This window comes from Equus przewalskii, chromosome 4, assembly GCF_037783145.1.
Source record: "Equus przewalskii isolate Varuska chromosome 4, EquPr2, whole genome shotgun sequence".
Taxonomy (NCBI): Eukaryota; Metazoa; Chordata; class Mammalia; order Perissodactyla; family Equidae; genus Equus; species Equus przewalskii.
The window spans coordinates 20476188-20494203 of record NC_091834.1 but is presented as its reverse complement, the minus strand read 5'-3'; the positions used below and the strand labels follow the sequence as shown (position 1 = coordinate 20494203).

Here is an 18016-nt window from a genome sequence, read left to right as displayed (position 1 = left end):
CCTTTTCCTGATCCTCATGTTAAAATTGGTGATGGAGGAGGTGGAGATGGAGATCTTGGAGGTGGTGGCGTTAGAGGTGATGGTGCAGGAGGTGGAGGTGGTGGAGGTGAGGGAGGAAGTGGAGGAGGAGGATGTGTTGAAGGAGGTAGAGGTGGTGCATGAGGTGGAGGTGATGGTCGATGTGGTGGAGGAGGTAGATGTGAAGGAGGAGGTACAGATGGTGGAAGAGGTCAAGATGGTACATGAGGTGGGGGAGGTGGATGTGGGGGAGGTGCTGAGGTGGTGGGAGGAGGTACAGTGGGTGGGAGGAGATGGTGGAGGTGATGGCAGAGGTGGTGGCAACAGCAGGATTAGTAGTGGTAGTAGTGCGAACAGCAGCTCACATTTCCTGAGCAATGCTGTACAGGGTTGATCACACTAACTCTTCCAAACTGTCCTCTGAGGTGACCCGCACGCAGGGTGGTTTAGTGTCTTGCCCGAGGTTACTCAGCTACTCCTTTATAGAAGTTCTAGAGCTGGTGCTCTTCCCCGTTAGGCTGAGCTGCCTCCTTGACGTGGGAATGCCAAATCAAAAGACGGGAGCAATATCGACTTGGCAAAGGCATTTTATTTTGGGAAAACCATTTGTCAAAATTGATAGGCTCTGGGCACGAGGTTTCTTTGTAGGGTGATGGAAATGTTCTAAATTTAGATTGTGGTGATGGTTGTGCAAATCTGTAATTATCTAACATTCGTTGGATTGCACCCTTAAAACAGATGAAATTTATGTTATGTAATTTGTATCTTGATATAGCTATTTAAAAAAATAAAAGATTGGTGGGCTTCCCCTCCCACTTGGATAACTGAAATGGATGTTTCTGTGTCCTACATTGCAGAGTGCACTAACCCTGCCACACTTGGCATCTTACTATTTTGGAGAAAAGTGTTCTGTATTCTGATGAGAGGCCGTCCAGGTATTTTCATGTCAGAGTCAGCAGCCTACGTTATTATGATAGAACTGGAAAGCCTTGCCCTTGCTCCTCGATACGGAAGGCTGGTGTGGTGAGTTTTCTTTCTCTCATTGCAGGCTTTTGGAAACAGGTGAAGCCAAGTTTGTGATTTGGTTTTAGGGTCAGTTGGATGTAAATCTCTTGTACCTTGTGCTCTTGCATAGACATAAAGACTTGTATCTAAACAGGCAGTGTCATGTTGGGCAAAAAATGGGTGCAGGTCATTTATTACGAGTGTTATTTCCATGGAGGGGCGCTAATTTTGCAGACCTTGTAGCTGGCAAAATGGGGAGTACTGACACTGCAGCTGTCCCCCAGTTCTCTGATGTTTTAGGAATTGGCACAATGGCTAGCCCAGTGACAGATTGGGCAGCCGCCCATATCTTGGCACAGGTGAGAACTCTTCCCAGTCAGCCCGCATGTGCTTCCCACACGTGCTTCCCACCCAGGGTTATTAGCTGTGGTGCCTGGGCCAGTCCCCTCCCGCCCTGTCTCCTCCTCTGTAAGAATGGGGTAATAACAGTACCTATTCAAGAGGGAATTTAAATGAGAATGCACTAAGGGTCTGGCACCTGCCTAAGCCCCAGGATTTGCAATAGAAGCCCTGCTGCATTTACATTCATTTTTAATAAAAGTTAGTAACTGGGGGGAGGGTAAATGAAATCTCTGTCACACCTGAGTGTGTGTGTTTCAAAGTTCTAGAGTAAGACATACATACAGTTGACAGCAGTGGGCATTGGACAGGGAAGGGAGTTTATAGCAGATTGTAGGGTGATGCATCCCCTTTGTAGAACTGCAAATAATACAGAACAGCAGAAAGTATCATCACTTATTCATTTGGGCTACAATCTCATAGATTAATGGATTTTCATTTTGATTCATTTTACAACTTAAACTGCATCTTGGGTGAAACAACAAAACTGAGGCAAATTGTGTTTCACGTGTTGACCTTCAGAAGCATTAGCTTGTAGTACACAGTTTCACTGGGCAGCAGGCTCCGGTGGGCAGGAAGGGGCTACCCGGTGTGAAGAGGCCTGGAGGAAGGCCCGGAGCTGCCAGGACCTGGAGGGCGGGATCCCATGTCAGTATGTCTTTCTCTGCTGTGACAGTGGGATGTGCCAGGAAAGGGGGCTGGTGCTGAGAGAGCCCCTCTAGCTTTCTCATGGCCACCCCCTCAGGCAGGCATCCTGGACTGCCTGTTTCCCCCACCATTCTCACGCGTTGTTGGTTGGGTGGTTTTGTGTCCCTGTAGTATTTCAAGTCTATCCACAGTGAGCTTTTAGCTTGTGGGTTTAGATGGAGCATTCTTGCTGGTCGAAGATATTTCGGATCCCCTCGTTCTGTTTTTGTCTGTTGCTCTTTGTTTATCTTAGCAGAGGTCTGAAGGGCGCCTTCTGTGCCTTTTCAGGTCCCTGAAAAGATGCGCACAGGGCAGGGCCAAGGACACAGCCCTGTGACACCCACTGGAGAGAGACTGTCTTACAGACTTCTTGTCCCTGTTGTTTAGCACCGTCAATACCTGCTGTTCACTGAACACCTGGCAGCTTTAGTCCCTGGGCAAGCCCTCATTTACATCATTTTAATTTAATCCTCATAAGCAACTTATGAAGCCGCCATTCTATCCCAAGGAAGCACAGAGCTGTAGGAAGTTCCCTAAAGTCACGCGACCAACTAGCAGGGAGGAAACTGGCATTCGACCCCAGAGTATGGCCTTTAGCTTTATGCTCCCGTTTGTTGCCTGGCAGATGCTGTGCTGACTGTTACACTTCTGTCTCATTGGATTCCACCAAATGCTCTCTGAGGTGAGCGTTGGTCCATTTTTCAGATAAGGAAACTGCCCAGTGGACAATCTCTGGTCTCCTGAGAGGTGTTCCTCTTGGGCATCTTGTACTGTTCGGCAGCCCGCTTAGGCAAGGATTAGATGCTCTCCTTGCACAGAAGGTGAGTGCCAGCTGGCGATGGGTGGAAATCTGCCTCTTGTCTTGTTTGCGCCCAGGTTGCACTGTGATGCTTTTCAGTGAAACACAGCTTGTCTTGCTGTGGGCTCTGGCAGGTTGGGGGTGTGCCCCGTGACAGCATTCACTCCATCACAGGGCCTTCACCCTCACCGCCTCACCAAGAAGCAGAGGCATCCCTGCCCCATTGGGGGTGAGGCTGGGCTCCGGCCTGGGGTCATGAGGACAGTCAGCGTGGACCGGTTGTCCAGAGGAGAAGGGGTGCCCACTGGTCTACTTGCCCTTCTTCCTACTTTGAATTAAAGCAGCAGATGAGGGAGTAAGAGACGATTTTCATCTTGGCTGTCCAAGAAAGCTCCAGAAGGAAGCGGCTTGGGCTAGGCCTTGAGGACCAGTGGATGCTATGTGTGGGGGCAGGGTAAAGAACAGTTCAGATAATGAGGGATCCACAGGCAGAGCAGGATGGGGAGGCACACAGGCTGTGACCTGTCCATTTGGTGTAGAGGAAAATCGGGCCAGGAAGGCGGCCCCTGGAATATTCCATGTAAGTGGATCAGCTAATGTGAGGAGCTCAGACTCAGCAGCACTCCCCATAGTTGGTACTGAGCAGGGCTGACGGGCCTGGGAGTCTGCATTTCTCGCAGATGAGGCTCCAGAAGCTGAGCTCATGCTGACACCTACTGAGCGGACAGGCAGGCGCTCGGGCCCTATGGCCGGGCCCACCCAGACCTCGGCTTGAGTCACTCTGTATATGTCATCTTTACTACCTTGGGTTCTTCGTCAGCAGAGCGAGGGAACTTATGCCACCTGCCTCCATCAGCAGAGGTCTCAGCATTGTGTAACAGCTGCTCCCAGGGCTGGAGGGGTCTGGAGAACCAAGCAGCTCGGTGCCCTATCCTGGGGCCAGCAAGAGGTCTGAAGGAGCAAGGCCAGTGCCATTCCTGCAACCCCTGGAGTGTAGCTCATGAAGGAACTTGCTACAGGAAAAGCACTGCCTGGTTGGGAAATTACTCCCTTATCTCGCCCTCTCTTGTCTGTGCCTCATTGCTGAGCCCTGTGGGAGCCTGAGGACCAGGGTGCTGGCTGAGGCCACCCTGCAGGTTCAGCCCCCACCAGCTCGGAGGGCTTTGTGTGAGCTGAGTGAGATCTCGTAGCACAAGGTCACCCCTGTAGGGGGTGGCTCTTCTTCGTCATCTTTATGGAGGCGATGTTTCTGCCCCACTCCACTGGACGCCCGCCATTTTGGGAGTATTTCTAAAGCCATGTGGATTTGGGGGTCCAGCACTAACTAGTGAAGTGAGCTGCACAGCTTTAGTTAAGGGGCTCAGTGCCCACTCTCCCAGGCTTCCACCTTCCCTAGAGGTAGACGGCTTAGTGATTAAGGGCTCTGGGTTAAAGAAGCTTTAGCTGCTTAGAGCCGCCTTCAGAGAAGAATCCTCGACTTCCCCTGCAGAGGATGAGGCTTTGTAGTACTGGCCCCAGACCACAGTGAGGCCACCCTGCATCCTGACCCTAACCAGGAGGCTTACTAGCCTGGAACAGGAAACCCACCAGACGAACAAAACCTAGCTCTAAGAGGAGACCAAGCCAGCATAGTGGCGAGCCTTTTACTCTTGTCCCTGCACCTGGCAAAGTGCCACTGTTTTCCCTTGAAGAGTGGATAGAGGGGCTGGCCCAGTGGCACAATGGTTAAGTTTGTGCTCTGCCTTGGAGGCCTGGGGTTTGTGGGTTTGGATCCCCAGCACAGACCTAGCACTGCTCGTCAAGCCATGCTGTGGTGGCATCCCACATAAAATAGAGGAAGATTGGCACAGATGTTAGCTCAGGGATGATCTTCCTCAAGCAAAAGAGGAAGGTTGGCAACAGATCTTAACTTAGGGCCAATCTTCCTCACCAAAAAAAAAAGTGGATGGGGTTTGCACTGGACCTTCTAGCCCTGTCAGAAGGTTTTTTTCGTATGCCATGGTGGTTAATTTCTCCCTGCTGCCTTTGTGTTTTGGCTTTATTTTACAAACCCCAACATTTTTCATACTGTTACATCTTTCTTTGCTTCTCGAGATAACAGAAGTCCTGTCTGAAGCTTCTATCTGTTGAATTTTTAAAAGTACATTTCCTTTTTGACCTCGAAGGTTTCAAATAAGCCGCTTACCCAGGTTTTGTTCCTACTGCTATACTTTGTCATCCAAACCTGTCAGATTTTCAACAGTTCTTTAGGTATAGAGTGGCCAGATAAAGTAGAGGAGGCCCAGTTAAATTCTGATAAACCACAACATTTCTTTTAGGAGAAGTCTCGTGCAATATTTGGGGCGTACTTACACCAAAAAAAATTATTAGTTGTTTATCTGAAACTCAAGTTTCACTGGACATCCTGTGTTTTTATTTGCTATATGTGGTGACGCTGTTTAGACAAGGTTGCTTTAAATTAGATTTGAAAGTTACTTGTCTTCTAAATAGGTGTCTCAGTGGGGTCTGGCTTGCTTGTCACTGACAGGAGTTCTCAGGAAAGCGTGTGTGGAGTGGATGACTGGGTCTTGGACTCCAGTGTGCACGTGAAACACCCAGGGAGCTTGTTTATCTGCGGGGCCACCCCCACCCCCAGAGAGAAGGGCTGTGCCAGGTAGGCGTCCAGGAGGCTGGTCCCCTCACCCTTGAAATAGGTGGGGGAGCAGCTTCTCGGCTTATGCCCTCAATGTTTGTGTCGTCTGATTCCCATCAGATAATCTACTACCAATAGTCGTATTAGTAATGGGTAGTTATTACTCATTTATATATAAGTAAATATTCCAGATGAGTAGTTTTAATAATTTAAACAAACGTAGGAAGTATTCTGAAGTTTGATTGGAAGAAAATGACTGAGGAATTCATGTAAAAGAGGCAAGAACATATCCGCTGATGATAAGCATGTGGGCAAGCTGTGAGAATGGAAACTGTGGGGCGCTGGCCTGGGAGTGGGCAGATCTGCGGAGCCAATGATCAGATAGCTGAGAAGCAGACATGTCTGAGCAGGATTATAATGTGTGGTAAAATCATTCCAGATCAGGCCAAAGGGAAGACCGGGTGATCAGTTGTCTTGGGTGAACTGATCCACCGTTCGGGTAAGGTCAATTTATAGTCTCACCTCTGACTGTCCACCAAAATAAATGTCAGATAGATGAAAATGTATGCATCAAGTAGGAAAAGAAATCAGAATAAAACATAAATGGATGTTTTACAGTTTTCTTGATAGAGGGTGAAGGCAATTATGAAGTTTAAAATAACCACAAAGAAAAATTCAGTAAACTTGACTATATTGAATTTAACTTCTGAGAATTGAAAATATAATTAAATCTGAAGACAGATAAGGTGGGAAAAGTATTATCTACAAATATAACCCAACTTCATTTCTTACCACATGAAGAGCTCATCCTGGAAGAATTAAGAAACAAAGCAGTTTCCAGTGGGCCAAGGATGTCAGCAGGCTGCCATGCCGGGGTGCTCACCCAGCACCCACTTAGGCCCTGGACTTGTGCTTCACGTTGTAAATAAACCTTCCCAGCAGTCTCCACGGAGTCATTTAGCCCATTTTACAGATGAGCCAATTGACTCAGTGGGTCCAGATAACTGGCCCCAAGCCTTCAGCTCCTGAGTCGGGGCTGCTGTGGGTCATGCGCAGATGTGTTTGATTAGAGTGCCCACGAGCTCTCAGGCGCCAGTCGGGCTGGCCTGTTAAAGGATGGTCCAAAGAAGAAAGAGAAGGGCTCAGGAGCACATGAAGGAACTTCAGCCTCAGTGTTTAAAACGTGCGTGAAAACCACAGGCAAAGGCCACTGCGTATCTCTGGGATTGACAAGACAAGAATTCCAGAAAGTCAGCACTCACAGTGCTGGCCGCTTTGGACATTATGAAGACGGCTGTTCTGTCTGTTTCTGGGGGAAGGATAAACTGTGAACAGCAAATTGACAGGACCTGGACTCAAAGAAAAAACGCATGAGACGTTTGACCGAGTTGTGCTTCTAGGGATCCTAAGCGAATCATCAGAGACGGGGACAGGGTTTTAGGCACAAAGGTGTTTATTTGATTGTTGTTTATGCTATCTGAAATTTGCAAACAACTGAAAATGTCTACTAGAGTTGTTTAGAATCTGAAAAAATGATATTTACCAAGGTTTAAAAAAAAACATCTTGTACTGTTAATTAAGGGGGAAAAAGCAAAACACAAAATTGTTTACACCACGTGATTCCAGCAGTTTCTAGCTGTGCATAAGAAAGGTGCAAAGTCCACAAGCATGCTAAGTTACCCTACTGCCATAGGATTGAGGCTAGTTTTTATTTTATATTTGCTCTATATTTCCAAAAATTTATGTAAGTAGTTTTAAAATTTGGAAAAGAAGGAAAAAATGCTTCTCTCAAATGGTGAAAAGCTGATGGGATGGAGAAACATTGGCTCCAGTGGAATTGCAGAAACTAGATAGGGTGACCCCAGATGGGGAGACTCTGCTGAGTTTGGGGGACTGGGAAGTGCCACCTTGTATGCTAACCTTGATAGCCCTGCTCCATCTTCAGCACCTCACTGGGGTTCTTGGTAGCATTCCTCTTGCCTCCCAGATACCGTGTCCTCCAAACCAATCCCTCTCCACTTTCCTAATCAAAACCTTACTTTTTTTGTTTTTTTCCTCGTGAAGGAGATTGGCCCTGAGCGAACATCTGTTCCCAATCTTCCTTTTTTCTTCCTTTTTTTTTCCCTCCCCAAAGCCCCAGGACATTGTTGTATATTCTAGTTGCAAGTCCTTCTGGTTCTTCTATGTGGGATGCTGCCACAGCATGGCTGGATGAGTGGAGTGTAGGTCTGCGCCCAGGATCTGAACCGGTGAACTCTGGGCCACCAAAGTGAAACACGTGAACTTAACCTCTACGCCACAGGGCTGACCCAAAACCTTACATTCTTAACAAACTCTGTGTTCACCGGTAGGGTACTGATTAAAGAAATCATGTCACATGTCCACTTAGTGGATGGAGTCTGCTGGAGCTGTGAAGGTGCTGATGGAGGTGATTTGTTGCCATAGGGAATTTCAGAAAGATATGTTAAAGTAAATAAGTCAAATGATTATGATTCCATTTTTTATCGGGATTATTTGTAGCCCCCATGTGATTCAAATATACCATCATGCTCTCCATAAATAATTCAAACATTGCATACATATGCACACTGTGTATGCATTGTTTTTTCTCTGAAAGAACAGACCAAAAACTGAGAGGATAACATCCCTGGGTGGGAGATTCATTTTAATTTTCTTTTCTTTAGCACCTAGGTATTCATAATTAGCAAGTATTGCATCTATGATTAAAAAAGAAAAAGAAAGCTATTTTTCTTGAAGGGAGAGAACAGAGAGAGAGAAGCAAGTGAAAATACCTCCTGTACCTTAGGGCTTTCTTGTTTTCCCCAGATGCTCTGGAGGAAGGTGTGAATGTGGCCGGGCCTTCCCAGGTAGCGAGCATCTTCCTTCTTCTAAGTGGTCGGTGTAGGTGAGCCTGTGGACTTTCCCCAGCACTCCCGCTCTCTTCCCCTACTCCTGTGAGGGCCCTCAGCACAGCAGTGACAGACCCCCACCTGCAGGTGGGTTGGCGTCACACAGTAGAGTTGTCACCCTTCTCTTTCTACACTTGAGCAGGTGAAGGCTCTGCACAGAGAAACCGCTTGATGGGGAAGATTCAGGTGATAAAGCACCTTGTCAAAATAAACGTGCAGGTTTGAGTTTCTTGGGCAGCATGGATGGGAAGGTACGTGGGCTCTTGAGCCCAGCTGCCTGGGTTCCCCTCCCAGGGCTGCCTCTTACTGACTGGGTGATAGTGGTGGGGACATAACCTTCCTGTGCCTGTGTCCTCATCTGTGAAATGGGAGTCCAGCTGGCAGAGTCAGCTCTGTGCGCATGTTGGCTAGTGCCTGCACACATGGAATATTCCACCTGTGGCCGTGTGCAGCACCAGGAGGTTCCTATGCTGAGCTAGAGATAAGGTGACTGAAGGTAACTGTGGTATTTGGGCCAATGTATTATTGTTATTAATAGCAGGTTTTCCTTGCAGATCATATACTTTTGGCACTGTTCTAAAACTTTTCTATTTACAGAGGTAATACATGTGCATTCTAAAAGTTTCAAAGATTTCTTGAATCTGTAAGAGAAGTTTGACATCTTTCTACCCCAAGTAACTGCTAATATTTTGTTATAAGCTTGTAAATATTAAAGGGTCCATTTTCCTATCCCACATTTTAATATATCTTTCATTGGCTTGATTATATCCCATGAAATGTCTTTCTAGAAGTGTGGGCTTGGTCATAATGTTGCTGTTTTAATTTTTGCCTAAAATCTTTTTCCTCATCCTGATGTCTAAAAACTGCCACTGAACTCCTTATGCTTTGTGGAGGGGCCAATTATGAAACAGTCTCTGGATGTTTCTGTACCAGGTGACAGACCGCCTAGGGCTTGATTACCAGTAATTGTTACAGAAAATGCATGTGCTCCATGGAATGCTAGTTATTTATATTCCTTGCTTAAACCCAGCAGTTGACAGTAATTCTTTTTGAATTGCTGTTCAGGGAAAGCGGTTTAAGCCAAAAACAGGAGTTAACTTTTCTTCTTACTCCCTTGCCAGGCAGGTTACACCTCTTCATGGTTAACTTCCCTTTTACAGCATATTTTAAACAACTGTCATTTAAAACAAAAAAAAAAGGAAATAAATGGAAAAGAAGTAAGAAATGAGGGAAGAAAGGAACTGCTGGGGATGGTGGATGTCAACCAGGTGGCGTGCTTCTCTGACAGAGCCTTTCTGCTCCTGTCTTCTCCAGGAGCAGGCGGAGCAGACCCCTCCTCACAGTCCTCGAGAGCTGGCGGGACCTGGCTTCCCCACACAGTCTGACCGGCTCGCAAATCACCAAGGTAAGGAGTGACAAAAACACAGAGGCCATTGCTCGCAGCGACAGCTTTGTGTCAATGCTGAGGCTTTGAATTCCAAGACACTGTTCTTGGTACTAATGTAAGAATGTTCTGACCTTCGTTCTTCTCCCCTTTAAGGAAAATAATTTCTAAAAAAGAGAAAAATACTTGGTTTAATATCTTCACCTATTTCCTTTCCATGAACCGACTTCAGTGAGCAAAATGTCAAAATCAATTCATGTGAGTTATCCTGGGAGTCAGCTTAAAGGCACTTTGATGTTGCATATTGAGGGCTTCTCCACGGTGAAATCCTCTTGATTCTGGCATTTTAATATTTACACTTAAGAGCATTTTACATGTATGTATTCTTGGTATTTCTCTGCCTTTCTATGATTCCTTCTATTTCTTCTAGTTAATTTCTGATAGGGTCATAGTAGGAACGAAAGGAAGGATTCTAAAAGGATGCAAGAGTTAGCAAATTAGGTCTAATAAATGCAAGCTTGAGTACAGGATGGGAGCCTAGAAAGGGAGCCAGTCTGATGGTGAGAGGGAACAGGAAGAATGTGCGTGGCTGGCCTTCTGGATTATTCAGGAGTTTAAGTATAAGAAATGGAAGAACTTAGAGCTGGAAGGAATTAGAATAATCAGATTTTTTAAATTGCGTAATGAGAAAGAGGATGAAATTTGGCAAAAATAAAAGCTAGGAGTTGACCATGAAGTCAAAGAACTTTTTTTCAAATATTAGGAGATTTGTAAAAACAGGATTTTCTGTGTCAAGCATAATTTCAGGTTCATCTTTTAGAAAACTTTCAAATGAAATGATGCAAGGAAAAGAGTGCAATTTGTTGATAATTTGGCTCTGAAACAGGAAAATTTAAATGCATTTCATTGCTTACAAATGGTCTCATTTAAACTGAAATAATCCAAGTCTTGGTAAGGTTCATATAAAAATTTATGTTAATATTTTAATCAGAAAATTAGAAAAATATTACACTGAAAGGACTTTTTAAAGCTTATCTCTTATCCTGCACCTTTAAGTTGTACGTTCAAATATCCCATAGATATCACAGGTGGTGGCACCGTGAGGGGAGTCAGCTGGCGCCGTGAAGGTAAATTTGTGACACAGAAGGTAGACAGGGCTTCGTGTGGAAGAGAGCTAATCTCTTTCCTGGGCAGGAGTCACACAGCAGGCAGTGAAGCTGGGCGTCTGACTGTCCCCGTGCCTGAAGCAGGGCTTCAAGGAATGAATGAACATGTCTGTGTTGAAGTCAACTTCTGCTCAGTGACCCAGAGAGTTCGTACTTGTAAGCACAGCCAAGATGCTGGCCACCCTTCCTTGCAACCTTCAATAATTCTACACACATAGCATATAAAACAGGAAAACCAGAAGGACTCAGCCTGGCTCAGAAACAGGATAGACATTTCCACAGAGCAGTGAGCAGTGCCAATGCTGGTGCCTGTGGTTACAAGTCTAAAAGCAGCACCAACGGTGGAGGTCAGGTCCCAGGCCACGGTAAGGGCCAGGCTCAGCGCATCTAGCCAGGAGCTGGAGTGGGGCTCTTCTGCTCCTGAAAGACCCTGAACCCATGGCCAGCCAGCAGGCACAGCAGTGCAGCCAGGGCCGACCCATATAGCCTCATGGGTGCAGCGACCCGCATCCTTCCCTGAGCAGCCCTCCACCGCCACACGGGGAGGGGTAGGCAGGAAGGATGGCAGAACAGAAGAACAGAGCACAACCCACCTCAAATGAGTCCGCACATCCACGGTCCAAGCACATGAAGCAATCTCCTACTAAGTACAGCTAAGAGAGTCATCTGATCCCCAGTTTACATACGCAGTAGCTGTAAGTCTGACAAAGGCTTTGAAATAAGTGAGTTTGTAATGCTGAGGGAGATGAAAGAAAGAACAATACCCAGAAAAGAGGACAAGAAACTATGAAATACAACGGGAAGAAATGAAGCAAGAGCAGGTGGGTGCGAGAAAGAGTGCCCTAGAAATCTTGGAAATGAAATATGTAGTTACTGGCATTTTAGAAAATGCTGGATTCGATCTAAAGAGAATTAATGAGCTGGAGTCTTCTTGCCGCAGCACAGAGAGACATGGAAAAACATGAACGGCCATTGGGTGTTCAGTCTTGAGGAGAGGAGATGGAGGGAATGGTGGAGGGCAAAATTTGAAGAGATGCTACCTGAGAATTGGCCAGAATTGAAGAGAGAGCCAGTCCCCAAACTGTCCTCAAAGATTAAAAGGAAAAATGAAGATTAATCAACCTCTAAAAGGAGTTAGCACTATTCCAGAAAATGGAAGACAAAGAGAAAACCTGAAGGGAAAAAACAGATTTCCCAGCACAGGCATGGCCATTGGACTGACAGCCGACTCGGGCACAGTAAATGCCAGAAGGTGATGTGGGTTGTTTCCAGAGTGCTGAGGGAAAAGGAACGGTCCATCTAGAACTTTGTACCAACATTTAGTGAAAGTAAAATAAAGCTTTATCAGACAAAGATTGAGAAAATATGTTCCTGGCAATCCTCACTAAAAGAATTATTAACTAAATATTGTCCTTCAGGAAGAGCTGTGAATGTGGACAAAAGCATGGAGTGTAAGAAGCAATAACATGCAGAAAGGGATACAGTGTCGTAAATTTAGTTCCTTATGGATTGTTAAAATAAGGGTAAACTCAAACTTCTGATAATAAGACGTTGGGAACGTGTATGTATCTGAGTGAGGGTTGTTCAGTGAATGGTTAAAGCATACTAAGACCCCAGTTAGGAGAAGTAAAATGTAAAATAGCTTGAAGCTACATTAGAAGAAAATATACTTAGTTATGTATTTTAAAATACTGGGCACAACTAAATGTTGACTCTAATTCCTATAAGGATCTATAGTGTCTAACCTAGCAGAAAAAGATACTAGGGAATATGTATTTAATAAAAACAACCAACATTAAGCAGAAAAGGAAGATAAATAAGATATGAAAAAAAAGATGTCAGAAAATACAAGATAAGATGGTAGGAGCAATTCCAAGACTGTCTGTAACAGTCTTAACAGGCTCAAATCAGTAGACACACCTAGAACCCTGCACGTAACAGACAGGCTCTGCATTCTCTTCTGACATCTGTGTAGCTCTTTAAAAAGTTGACCATATATGGCGAGTTGCTCTAAGTTTTAAGCAATCTATCTCCTGCAAGCCACGGTCTCTGACCTATTGTGATTAAATCAGACGTCAACAGAAAAACCTCAAAACAAAACACGTAAACATGTTATGTGGAAACATTAAAACACACCCTTACTTCGCTCATGCGTTAAAGAGGAAATCACAATGAAAATATCAGTTATTTAGAGCTGAACGAGAAATGAATGTACTGCAGGTTGAGAGTTGTGTAATGCTACTAAAATAGCATTGAAGACTCAATTTCTGAGATTTAAAGGGAAGAAAAATTGACATAAGAAGAACGAAATTGAATAGCTCTCAGCAATGTAGAAGGATGTAATTACAACAGTTGAGATCAGAAATTACTGACATGATAAAGTATGAGCCAGTCTTGGGCGAAAGCTACCGTAACTGCAAACCTCTAGCACACTCAGGAGGACAAAAGGCGCGCTGGAAATCCCCAGGAAGAGCGTACCACAGAGTTACAAGAAAGAAAACAAGAAAACCGTGAACAACTTTATGACAATAAATATGAAAATATGAGGGAAATGGATAATATGTTGCAAAAATATGAAAAAAATTTCAACATCAAATGCTGTCGAGGATTTGGAGCAACAGGAACTGCTGTCATACTTTGCTGGTGGCAATGCAAAATGGTGCAGCCACTTTGGAAAACAGTTTGGCAGCTTCTTGCAAAACTAAACATACTGTTACCATACAATACAGCAATCGTGCTCCTCGGTATTTACCCAGAGGAGTTGAAAACTTATGTTCACACAAAAACCAGCACGTGGATGTTTATAGTAGCTTTATTCATCATCGCCAAAATTTGGAAGCCACCAAGATGTCCTTTAGTAGGTGAATGGACAAATAAACTGTGGTAGATCCAGACAGTGGACTGTTCTTCAGTGCTAAGAAGACATGAACTATCAAGACATGAAAAGACATAGAAGAACCTTAAATGCGTATTATTAAGTGAAAGAAGGCAATCTGAAAAGGCTACGTACTGTGTGGTTCCAACTATGTGATATTCTGGAAATGGCAAAACTATGGAGACAGTAAAAAAGTCAGTGGTTGACAGGGGTGATGGTGGAGAAAGACGACTAGGCAGAGCAGAGAGCCTTTTAGGGCAGTGAAAATACTGTGTACGATATTATAATGATGGCTATAATGATAGATGTATTTGTCCAAACCCATAGAATGTACAACACCCATGAACCCTAAGGTAAACTGGACTTTAGGTAATTATGATGTGTCGATGTATCATTCTAGTGAGTGATGTTAATAATGGGAGAGGCTGTGCATGTGTACAGGCAGGGGGTATATGGGAAATCTCCATACCCCCTTCTCAATTTGGTTGTAAACCTTCCCTTCTAAAAAATCAAAGTCTTTAAAAAAAAAAAAAACAGACCCATCTGAAAGAAGAAATAACCTAAAGACTACCTAAGAAAACCAAGAATATTTCTTGTGCAATGCGAATTAAATATTATGACATGATGGAGGGTAGAGCTCTGTGAGCTAAGTATAGACAGCATTCAAAAGTTTCAGGTAGAGAATTCTGAAGAAATAAAAAAGAATAGTTGAAAGAGAAAAACAAAACAAAATTCACCCTTGGAGAAATATAAGATCTTTGTTTAAATAACTCTGGAAGAAATGGAGTCAGTAGTCAGTACCACCCCCCTCAAAACTGCTGAGGAAATTTTGCAGATGAGTGTCATGCAAACTTCAAGGAACAAATACTTTCTCTCTTTATACAAACAGTTGGAGAGGTGAGGACAAGAACTCTCCCACTCAATTTTATAATGTTTGTGTAGCTTTGAAAGAGATCCAAATTATGAGCCAATATCACATGTTAACATAGAACTAAAAAGTCTGAGAAAAACATTAATTAATCATATTTAGCACTTTATCCTAAATAAAACATAAAACAAACAAATGTTATGACCCAGTTGGATTTATTATAATAGGCAAGGATGCTTTACCATCATTAGTCTATGAACACATCCAACATATTAAAAGATGAAAGGAAAAGACGTGATCATCTCACCAGAGAAAAGAAGAATGTTTAATGCAATTCAGCACACATATGATACAAAACAAACAATAACAACAAAACTCTTACTAAACCAGTACTGAAAAGAAACCTCCCTAACATGTTTTAAGTGTCTTTGTCAAAAACGTATAGCATCCGCCACACATAGTGGAGAAACATTAGAGTCATGTCCATGAAAATCAGAAATCACACGAGAATGCCCCCTGTCACAAGAGGTCTTTGCCAGTGTAATAAGACAAGCAAACAAAGAAACAGAAATGCAGACACTGAAAGGAAGAAATGAAATCTATGCCTGTTGGCACATGATGTGATTATCCAAATAGAAAATCCACACAGATATACAGAAAGACTTTTTAAGTAAATGTGTTCTTTAAGCCGGCTGGCCAATCTAATATGAGATCAACATAAAGAATTTAATAGTAGTATTGTACAATAGAAAATTATCAGGAAATTATAATGTGAACAGAAATCCCACTCACAAGAATAACAAAAATTATGAGGTATCTAGGAGTAAATTCAACCAGATTATCAGCGTTATAGGATGTTGCTAACGAATATAAAAAAGACCTAAATAAACGGAGAGCTGTCCTGTGATCATGAGTCAGAAGACTTAGTGAAGATGTCACATCCTCCCAAATGTATTTTTAAATTTAATGCAGGTACAATCAAATTTCTAAGAGTTTTGGTGTGACTTGACACATGGGTCCTAGCTTTAATGTGGAGGAGTGAAACTCAGTAACAGCCGAGACAAATTTGAAGAACAGCGCGTATGGAGGGGTGATATGCACGTTCAGAGAGCAAGCCTTCTTATGAGGCCGTCACAGTTAAGAAAGCGTGTTACTGATTCAAGGACAGACAAATAGACCAAAGGACGAGAGTAGACATCCTGTAAAGAGACCTAGATAAACTCACTTGAGCAGAGAGAAGTCACGGCAGAGCACTGAGGACACACGCCTGTGACTGTCCCCATGTGGTGGGGGTACGGCCAGATCCCTACTGCGTTCTATCCACAATCCTCAGTTTCAGGTCAACGAAGTCACTGAAAGTGAAAAACAGAATGTTTTATTTATTTGAATAACAAGAAGTAATGAGTAGTGAGAATCTTTATGCCCTCAGGCTAAGAAAGAATCTCCTAAATAAGACTCACTGCAACCATAGGGAAACAGGAAATTTGAGTACACGGCAAATATAAATTTCTATACAAACGTAACAGACAGCATTAAAAATGCTAAAAGGCACACCTCGGCCTGGGAAAAATATCTTCAATGCGTATGACATGCAAAATATTAGTGTCTTCAGTTTATAAAAAAATAAAATAAATCCTATAAATAAGAGAAACAATCAAATAGAAAAACCGGCAAAATGCATGAGCAGGCAATTTGCAAAAAAAGAAAGTATGCTGTGCTTGTGTCTGATTCTGGACTCTCATTTCAACATGAAAAATATGGAAGCTGACACTCTGAGGTCTGTGATATGGAACAGAAGGCACCAGTCGCTCTCCAGTGTGTCCGAGTGCTGCGTGTCCATCTTCCCTTTTGGCGTCCTCACTGCCCTGTGCATCTGTAGTGAGTGGGCTCTGGGTTTGCAGTGCAGTGCAGAGGCCTGTGCCCTCCCAGGGTGGCCCTGCCACTCTCCCAGGCAGAGTCTGCACAGCCTGCAGGACCTGCAGCTCACCCTGTGGGTGCCTCCTCCCTGCGTCTCTGGGCTTTCCCTGCCGCCTCTGTGCCTGACACAAAGTTCAACACTCAGTTCTTCCTAACAAGATGACTTGGGACGCATGACAGAATTTGACGAAGATATAGTGCTGTTCTTTCTTCTTCCTTAATTTTCAAGATGTCCTCAGATGCTCTGATTGTAGGCCTTCGGTTCGCATAACGTGTTTGATCTAGAGTTGGCTGGTTCTTTGCAAGGGACCTGATGGTTAGAAGAAAAGATTTGCTGTGACTTTCCTTGACCTGTTCCTTCTCTGTGCCAAAGAGGATTTAATGCTCTCGTTTTTATTAGCTGGTTTCTAATGTAAGCAGCTTATTTTTGTGTGACAGTTGCTAAAAATGCCTCACACATTTCCTAGCAGCGCACTGCAGGAAGGGGATGCACTTTCCTTGGAAAGAGGGTGGTTTTGTAATAACTGGAATTACTCTTGACAGTTTTTAAAAATATTTTTTTATTGTGGTAAAATACACATAACATAAAATTTACAATTTAACCGTTTGTAAATGTACAATTCAGTGGCGTTCATTATCTTTACAGTGTTGTGCAGTTATCGCCACTATCTATTTTAAAAACTTTATCACTCCAAACAGAAACTCTGTACCCATTAAGCAATAATTCCCCCAGCTCTTGGTAACCTCTGTTCTAGTCTCTGTCTCTATGAATTTGCCTGTTGTAGTTGCCTAATGTAAATGGAATCATACAATATTTGTCCTTCTGTATCTGTTTTATTTCACTTAGCATGATGTTTTCAGGGTTCATCCTGGTTGCAGCGTGTATCAGAATTTCGTTCCTTTTATGGCTGAATCATTGATTGTACATAGATTTTGTACTACATTTTGTTTATCCATTCACCCATCAGTGTACTCTTGGTTTGCTTCCCCCTCTTGGCTATGGTGAATAAAGCTGCAATGATCATTAGAGTACAAACATCTGTTTGAGTCCCTGCTTTCACTTCCTTTGGGGATATACTTAGGAGTGGAATTGCTTAATCATATGGTAATTCCATGTTTAGCTTTTTCTTGACAATATTTTTGAGATTTTGAAGTTTCAGAGAATTGTGATTTTTCAGAGTTTGGCTTTTTCTCATTTTAAACAAATTGTTTTGGGTGGTTGTTATTGTCATCACTGAAGCTGAGCTGTGCCACCATGTCTCTTACTAGACCACAGTTTAGCAAAGATGTCCCAAGGAGCTGAGAGGTTTCAAGTCCACTTGTGAAGGTCACTAGAGTCGTCCGTATGTGTATTTCA

General features: G+C 43.7%; 1 protein-coding gene across 6 annotated transcripts in view; it reads left to right on the top strand.

The window, feature by feature from the left end:
- Positions 1 to 18016, top strand: part of GRB10 (growth factor receptor bound protein 10) — a 205173-nt gene that overhangs the window by 80360 nt on the left and 106797 nt on the right. For 5 of the 6 annotated variants that reach the window (XM_070615612.1, XM_070615608.1, XM_070615609.1 and 2 more), the window contains one exon: positions 9764 to 9854. The exons of the other annotated variant lie outside the window; for it this stretch is intronic. Coding sequence is in view for 4 of the 5 variants with exons in the window: in XM_070615608.1 (XP_070471709.1) it covers positions 9764 to 9854 (91 nt within the window). In the remaining variant the exon portion in view is untranslated. The remainder of the gene's footprint in view (positions 1 to 9763; positions 9855 to 18016) is intronic. 6 annotated transcript variants of the gene reach the window in all.